General features: G+C 44.4%; 1 protein-coding gene across 1 annotated transcript in view; it reads right to left on the bottom strand.

Moving 5' to 3' along the window:
- Window positions 1-8,564, bottom strand: part of KANK1 (KN motif and ankyrin repeat domains 1) — a 48,539-nt gene extending 39,975 nt beyond the window's left edge. The window contains 1 exon segment of the mRNA XM_033172964.1: window positions 8,453-8,564. Coding sequence (XP_033028855.1) covers window positions 8,453-8,489 — 37 coding nt within the window. The 5' untranslated portion in view covers window positions 8,490-8,564.
- Window positions 8,565-9,220: the final 656 nt, after the last annotated feature.

Below are 9,220 nucleotides of genomic sequence, written 5' to 3' on the forward strand. Positions count from 1 at the left end.
GTTCCATTGCCATCCTGTACACATTTACTTGGGACAGGTGGGTAGCCGTGTTGGTCTGCCATAGTCGAAACAAAATAGAAAATTCTTTCCAGTAGCACCTTAGAGACCAAGGTGCTACTGGAAAGAATTTTCTATTTTGTTACATTTACTTGGGAGTAAGCCTCAATGGACAGGGACGCAGGTGGCGCTGGGGTCTAAACCACTGAGCCTCTTGGGCTTGTGGATCAGAAGGTCAGCGGTTCGAATCCCCGCAAGAGGGTGAGCTCCCGTTGTTCAGTCCCCGCTCCTGCCCACCTAGCAGTTCAAAAGCACATCAAAGTGCAAGTAGATAAATAGGTACCACTCCGGTGGGAAGGTAAACGGCGTTTCCGTGCGCTGCTCTGGTTCTCCAGAAGCGGCTTAGTCATGCTGGCCACATGACCTGGAAGCTGTACGCCGGCTCCCTCGGCCAACAAAGCGAGATGAGCGTCGCAACCCCAGAGTCGGACATGACTGGACCTAATGGTCAGAGGTCCCTTTAAAGGACCCTTTACCTTTAAGCCTCAATGGACTCGGTTGGGGTATGACTCTTCTGCATGTCCCAAAGAATTTCCACAGGATTTGGATAATTCACGGGCTGCGTTCAGATGTTCCATTGTGAACTATTGTTTTAGTGAGACGTCAACAAGCCTAGCCTCTTCTCTCCCGCACGGCTGCAATAAGCCATCGGGAGCCTCCACTTCTGCTTAACCTCTAAACAAGAAGAGCAACATGGAACGCTCAGTGCTTGGAAACACCAGTGGAAGCTCCCTGGGAAAGTTTGCAGCCATCATCCCAGCCCACAGAAAGCTCACTCAGCGCATGAGTCAATTCTTTTTACTAGAGAGCCAAGAGTACAAAGAAAGTAGGAAGATTCTGCAGCGTTCTAATTTAGGGGACGGGTGCATTTTCCCAGGTGCTTCAAACAAGGGTATTTTGAAGTTTCACAGGCCAACATTCTTTTGCGGAACTATGCTGCAGAACAACATTCACTTGGTCCTCATTTTCTTCATGTACCTTAATCCCTCACTGCGAGAAGTGAAGCTACAGGGACCAGGCAGAGGGCCTTCTCGGTGTTAGCACCCAACCTGTGGAACGCCCTCCCGTCAGATATCAAGGAGATGAGTAACTATATAACTTTTAGAAGACATCTGAAGGCAGCCCCATATAGGGAAGCTTCTCAATGTGTAAAGTCTTATTGTGCTTCTATATGCAGTCGTACCTTGGTTTTCAAACAGCTTAGTTCTCCAACGTTTTGGCTCCCAAATACCTCAAACCTAGAAGTGACTGTTCTGGTTTGCGAACTATTTTTGGAAGCCGAACATCCGACAAGGCTTCCGATAGGCTGCAGGAGCTTCCTGCAGCCAATCAGAAGCCGCACTTTAGTTTCCAAACGTTTTGGAAGTCAAACAGACTTCCGGAACTGATTCCATTCGGCTTCCAAGGTACGGCTGTATGTTGGAAGCCGCCCAGAGTAGATGGGGCAACCCAGTCAGTTGGGCGGGGTACAAATAATAAAATCGTCATCATCATCACAATTCACCTCCCCAAATTTAAGATCAATACTACACCTTAATTAGGTAATCAGAATCTTGATAGGAATTGACTGTGCTCTTTAAAAGATTGATAGCTTTCTAAACAAGCTGGACATTTCCAGCCTCTGTGGCTTAAAAAGATAAGATCAGCTGTATATTGATTAGGTTCATAGTGAGCTACAAAACAAGATGCTTGCAACCTTTGGGCAAAGCGGAGTTAAGATGCAATCAAGGCTGCAAAGTTGAATCTGAAGGCTGAAAACTTGTTGCATAATGTTGTGCCCACACACAAAATGGGGCTCTCCACAGGAGTACGAAAATTGCCTTTGCTAGAAGACTCTCATTCCTTAGCTGGTAAAAAGAACCCACCGTGCAGAGTTTTCTGATGGTGGTGAAAAGCACTCGATATTATAGCATACGGTATCTTCAAACGATTTGACAGTCACTGAAGACCATCTTTCGAACAAGTTCTGTATGGAGACAATAAACTAAAAACGCGGATGCCTTTATTCTTTGTTGCTGAGTTTTCACGAAAGAGGCCCCCAAACTATTTTCGAAAGGTGCCTTCTCAGCTCCATTTGGCGAATGATGCTATCAAGTTAATTAATACACCTACATGCTTTTGAAATTCTTGCAAGCAGAAGGGTGTGTCCTCTATAGCTGCTTTTCAGCATCTTTTCCAGGTTCCCAGAGAATGAAGAGCAGCCAGAAAGAGGGAAAGGCATGAGGAGGAAAGACAATTGGGAGGGGGAGAGTTATTTTTGTTAATTCAACCCCTTAAAAAACTAAAAGTGTGAAACTGTAAACATAACTATGGAAGAGTGAAGTGGGAAGACAATGGCTTTTCCATTCTTTAGCATTTTCTTCAGCTTGAAATGTGCCCCTCTGTGCCCTATGCAGACTTCTATATAATGCTTCCAGGTTTAAGAACCCAAGTTACCTTTTTTTAAAAAACAAAAACCAATTTGTATTTAGAAAGGTGATTTCTGAATGCCCCGTTCCAAGGCCTCTCCCCAATACTAACAGCACCTTGCCCCAACTTGCCCACACGTCTCCGTCTCCTCCTCCTCCTCCTCCGGGAACGACTAGCTTTTCAAACAGGGAGCAAACTGTTTGGTTTTCTTGGAAGGAAAAAAAATCCTAACTGACTAGGATACACAGTTAGAAGTGGCAGAAAATAATGCCTAGGCCAAGCACTTCTGTAGTCTCAGTGTGCACACCACTGGGAGCTTCTCTATAAACCTCCACCTCGTAAAACAAAACCATAATTTCTGCAAGCCACATATTGCTGCAAGGCAGTGCAAAAGCTCCACTCCTGAACTGCTCATTCCCAGCCTGTCACAACCAACCATGGATGGTTTCTGCTAGGTGTTCTTCACTTCCAACTGCAGTATCAGGACCCAGGGCACAGTTTCTTCTAACATGAACTCATGGAAGAGGTGGTCACTCCTGCTTCCCAGGTATCCTCAAGGTTATTTCATGAAAAAGCCTTTGGCCTAGTCCAGCCTTTCTCAACCTTGGGTCCCCAGATGTTTTTGGCCTACAACTCCCATCATCCCTAGGTAGCAGGACCAGTGGTCAGGGATGATGGGAGTTGTAGGCCAAAAACATCTGGGGACCCAAGGTTGAGAAAGGCTGGACTAGTCCCTCAGAAAGATACCCTGGGATGCAGAAGGTGATGACATAAATCAAGACTGTACCACTTGAGTCCAAAAATCGGTGCACCACAATTCAGCCCGGACACTGAGGTTGGGCTCTGAGGGTCTTCTGGCAGTTCCCTCAAAGTGTTGGTGTTCACTCACTCACTAAATGGCCTCGCTCCGTTCTACCTGAAGGAGTGTCTCCACCCCTTTTGTTCAGCCTGGACACTGAGGTCCAGCTCCGAGGGCCTTCTGGCGGTTCCCTCCCTGCGAGATGTGAGGTTACAGGGAACCAGGCTGCGGGCCTTCTCGGTAGTGGCACCTGCCCTGTGGAACCCCCTCCCACCAGATCTCAAGGAAATAAAGAACTATACAACTTTTAGAAGACATCCGAAGGCAGCCCTGTATCGGGAACTTTTTTATGTTTGACATTTTATTATTTTTAATATTTTAACAACAACAACAACAACAACAATTTTGACTGGTGGCCCAGCTGCGCCCCTCTTTGGGCAGGGGCAGCCTAACTTCTGTCATCTATGCTCTGATAAGCTCTAGGTTAGATTACTGCAACATGTTCTATGTGGAGCTGCCTCTGGAGACAGTTCGAAAACTCCAGCTGGTGCAGAATTCAACAGCCAAGTTTGTCACTGGGGCAAGATGGTTTGAGTCTATTACACCAATTCTGTCCTGGTTGAACTGGCTGCTGGCTAGTTTCCGGCACCAATTCAAAGCGCTGGTTTTAACCTATAAAGCCTTTAACAGCCAAATGCCTGGTTATGGAGAAACATTTTCACTTTCTTTAATGTGGTATACCACAAGATGGAGCCAGTCCAAGTGGTAAGTAAAGGCATTTGCAGCCTCAAAATTGATTTGAGGAGAGACGTACACGAGTTTTCAGGAGCAATCCGAACAAGCAAAAGAAAGCGTAACTGGGCACAAGATACTAAAACATTTATATTTAGATTTAACTCCACTTTAGAACACATCCAAAATTCAATCAGGATCCTATCACACACAGCAAGAAGTGATATCAGGTACTCCAAGCACGTGCCATAAGTAGTCCAAGTGAACAGGTCCTTCCCACCCACCCCAAATAAGTCCACTTTGGAGATTCCATGAAGGTTTCAGCTGAATTCTGAATAGATGCTCCATTGTAGACCACATTACATGTGTCACTGTCAGGATTAATTGAAATAGATCAAAATAAATCAAAACTGCATCGCACATTAAGATCTTTAAACAAACTCCTACTGCACCATCGATTCTAACTCAACTTACAAAATTTAAGGACACTTTTAAGTGCATTCACGAGACGTGTCCGAAATCATTGCAAATCTTATACAACTGACTTATTAACAGCATGTTCCTCGTTTAGCTTACCTGCCTAATAAAGCGACGGCCCTTAATGCTGCCTCAAAGCAACGGAGACACAGAAACACGCACCATGTTCCTATGTTCTGACACCACCAAGTGCAAAGCACACTGAAGACAAGTGCCAGAATAAAAATTATACACCTGCCTGCATATTCCAGTCAGTATAGTCTTGCTGGGTAAAATAGAAGATCACACATAATGAGAAGGTCTACTCCCCAAACATGCAATTGACGACTCATTACTCACCACCGTATGAAATTAGTTCCCAAACATCTGCAACCCCTCTGGAACCTACCGTCCGAAGGGCTACAACCGTCTTGTTGTACAACACTCTTGACAACGGAATCGGTAAGCCAACGTTCTGGTCTTCGTCCCAATAGATTCAGAGCATGCAGAGGAAAATCCTCCACCTGTCTAGCTTGACTTTCTGCTCTTTGAATACAGGGCAATTAAGAAACCTGTTCCGATGCTCTCAACGCCCAGCTGTGGATTACGAGACCAGACTCCCTCGCCCGGCACAGCGGAGAACCAATACCAGACGTGCCGGGGAGTCCAATGCTGTTATGAAACGCTCATGATTTGAACAAACAAGACACACACAAAACCAAGAACGACACGTTGGAACGGAGAGCTCAAGGGTGCATAATGCAAAGCAAGTCCCGACAGTGTCAGAACGGCAGAACCCTAGCGAGCCTTTGATTTGGGCACTTCTTTCTTTTTTTAAAAAAAGAAGTCACTCTTAATGAGAGGCGGGAGGCAATTTATTTATTTATTTTACGCACTTGTTGTAAGAAATATCAGTGTATGCAACGTGGCTGCGCATGCAGCAAGAATGTTTACCACTCGAAACAGTGGAGCAGCCTTACTGCCGTGTGAATTATTCAAAGCAGAGATATCCGGTTTCCTATGTCCCTGACCAATAAAGAAACACATCGCAGACAACACTCCGGCTGCACTGCAAATCCATCCCCACAAATTCCGTGCATAATCATTATCTCCCAAAGGAAAAATTCCTTCTGTGTTACGTAAAAGAAATAGTTTCTCGGCCTTCTGAACAGAATGCCAAAATTTTAAGCAACTTCTGCCAAGCTAATAGCCCTGAAGGTTTTCCAGTTCCCTTTCAAACACCTCCTCTGACACAAACTGGTGCCCTGACATTATTGCTTAACTGAGTTAAAATCAATTTGGCCTTCTCCATTTGGTTTTATATGTTTTAACCTTATACCTCCCGAACACTGACATAGCTAGATGAACTTGTTATATATATTCGGGGTGTGGGTGTGTGGAAATAAATACTTAAAGAGTTCAAATATCGGTTGAAGTCTATCTTTCATGTTCAAAATAGCCAGGAAAGACACCGTAAGTGGAATTCAATATCACATTATTACAAATGCTCTGTCTGGGCAAGCATGCTAAGCTTGCCAGAAGATTGATCCTCCCATTCTGCTGTGGGTTCTGAGGATTCTCCCACCCCCGCCTCCACCCCCCAAAAAGGCCAATTATTTTGGGGCGGAGGCTGCAGAGGGAGGAAAGGAGAGGAAGCCCCATTGCATTGCAGAAGTCCTTCCACTAGACTTCTACTTGACATGATTTGTTAGGTGATTCTCACCAAAATGCACTGCAGGTTGGTATCTTTCCCGAGTGGCTGAGATACCACAACTAGAATTGGTATGTTTGTTTACTAATTATAAATTAAAAGTTGCATCCTACACATTCATTTTTAGAGAAAGGAGAGGAAAAAGCACAAGCTACATTATACAGTAAGGTAGAAGAAGAAGAAGAAGAAGAAGAAGAAGAAGAAGAAGAAGAAGAAGAAGAAGAAGAGGAGGAGGAGGAGGAGGAGGAGGAGGAGGAGGAGAAGGAGAAGGAGAAGGAGAAGTTTGGATTTGATATCCCGCTTTATCACTACCTGAAGGAGTCTCAAAGCAGCTAACATTCTCCTTTCTCCTTTCCCTTCCTCCCCCACAACAAACACTCTGTGAGGTGAGAGAGGCTGAGAGACTTCAAGGAAGTGTGAGTAGCCCAAGGTCACCCAGCAGCTGCATGGGGAGGAGCGGGGAAGCGAACCCGGTTCACCAGATTAACCACTACACGCTCTTAACCACTACACCACACTGGCTCAAGAAGGGCTTCTTAAACATCATGGTTGCCTAATTCTACCCTAGTAAGCTTTCCTGCAGCAATTGAAGGAAGGAGGGTTTGACACATAATATAATAAAATCAGGCAATTCAGCTAGCGGTGCTTAATTCTCTCTCAGATTTGGTGCACCCAGATGGAAGAAAAAAGCACAAATGTACGGCTTCAGACTTTTGTAGAGTCGCGAATGAGGTGCACAAGGAAGCTGCTGTATAAACCAGTTCTGCAACAGGAGGGGCACACAAACTATTGGCGTGTACACACTGCATGACAGTTTGTGTTCAGTGCTGGATGCAGGTGCCTTTATGGGGTGCTGTATAGACATCATGCCCATGTCACACACCATTTGTCAATCTAAAGCTCATTCTGCTGGAACGGTTATAATCCATTTTGTGCCAAGAATGCACTTCTCAAGCACAAGGGCGTTTTCAAGGGCCACCTTCTGCTGGGACAGGACTGCGCCAGCGCCACACCCCAGCACCAGGTCCAACTTGTCTTTGAATGAAGCCAAATAGGAAGCAGTACGGCAGTATCTTAGCTACCTCTATATACAGTGGTACCTTGGTTTACGAACTAAATCCCTTTCCGGAAGTCCGTTCTTAAACCAAAGCGTTCTTAAAGCAAGGCGTGCTTTCCCATAGCAGCAGGGGACGCAATTTACACATGGAACACACGCAACATGTTCTGCTTCCTATATATTCGCTGCATAGAAGCATATCAACACATCATCTTCCAGCGCCTCTCTTCCAAAAGTCTGTGAATATGAGAATGTGTGTCTGTGGAAACAATAACGGAGGGAAGGGGAACAGAGGACACAGCTGCACACTGGTTTGAAAACACGTTGACCTGTGTGTATAGACAATGCAGTTTTCATGCAAAGGTGTTGTGCAACTGCAAACTGCTATGCACAAATGAAAAAATGACCCCTGGGCATTTCAAATGCAATGTTTCTTTGGACCCAGGGTGAGAACCCAGAGGCGCCGGGGGAGGGTATATCAGAGAGAAAATGAATTGGTAACACACTTCTAACTTTGTATTAAAGTAACATTTTTATGTGCAACACTGTGTTTTTCTAGTATATTTGTTGTTTACATTGTCCGTTGATGCTTCAGTTTTCTGTACACCGCTCAGAGATATTTATAAGATAGTAAGCAGGATAGGAATGGTGTAAACAACAACACATTTGTACATAACCTGTACAGACTCCTTCTTCTGGCCCACTTAATGAATTCTGACCCCAGAGGTTGCACCCTCTGCAAAAGGATAATGCCACAAGTGGGAGGGAATCACGACAATGAAAATATTCCAAACCAGTCAAGAGCTTTACTTCCTTTGACAGAAATGTTCTGTTCCTGGCAAGGAAAAAACAAAACCAGGAATGCTCTGTTTAACTCTGCTTACGCAAGTCTTCATAATGGTGCCATAACTTGGGAGTTCTCTAATGATTCCAGGCCATTTGTTGCTTCTTGTTAAAATCAGGAGCCAGTTTGCTGCTATCAGTTATGCAACTTACACACCGGATTACTTGGATGCAGACATCATGCATGAGCCATTCAGACATGGCAAACCCGACACAGAAATAACCACATGGCAGGGAGATATTTCATGATGCTATTTCAATACTTGGGGGAATAAACATGTACGCAGCATTTTAAGAACATGACTTTTTTTTTAATGCCCTGAACAATGGGCTTAATATAGTTTTGCTGTACTAGGGAGGTTACTTCTCATAAGGCGGAAAAAGTTACCTGCAGAGCTGCCGTTAATATTTGCTGGCTGGGCCATGCTTGCTCAGTGACAAGTCCAGAAACCGACTGTTAGGAGTCATGCAAATCAAGCATCAAATCCAATCAGGCATGCAACCTGCAACAGAAGAAAAAAGGTCATCAAAATACTGCAATTCCAAAACTAGTTGCCTTTCATTATAAAGATCACCAGGTATAGGCCCATCTCCTCAGGTTTAAGCACAGAAAATGTGATAGGCTGATGCATTAATAATTACTGTATATTCTGGCGTATAAGACTACTTTTTAATCCAGGAAAATCTTCTCAAAAGTCGGGGGTCGTCTTATACACTGGGTGGAGAATCTGCGGTCGAGTATATGCCAAACTCTGTATTTTAACTGGAAAAGTTGGGGGTCGTCTTATACGCCGGAAAATACAGTAATGATAATGCTACAGAACAGTGTGAGTTTCAAAAGTCAAGTGACTTAAAGCATTACTGTCAGGCCCACCATTAACCGAAAGATGGAAATATCTGAGCAAACCGAACACAGATGTTGGTGAACAGCACAGACCACAAATCCTCTACCGCAAATACGAAGTAATACAAGCAAGGCTTTGCCTTTGATTAGAGAGTTCGTATGAGCATAAAGGAGAAAAGAACTTCGATTTGGACTAACAAATATCACTTTTATTTGCCTCTAGGTTGCTTGAAAGGCATTAAGAGTCCAGACCAGAATCTGACGGAAATGTGTTATTTGAAATATAAAAGTAAGTAACTAAGTAAGTAAAGT

The sequence above is a fragment of the Lacerta agilis genome, chromosome 16 (genome assembly GCF_009819535.1).
Source record: "Lacerta agilis isolate rLacAgi1 chromosome 16, rLacAgi1.pri, whole genome shotgun sequence".
Classification (NCBI taxonomy): Eukaryota; Metazoa; Chordata; class Lepidosauria; order Squamata; family Lacertidae; genus Lacerta; species Lacerta agilis.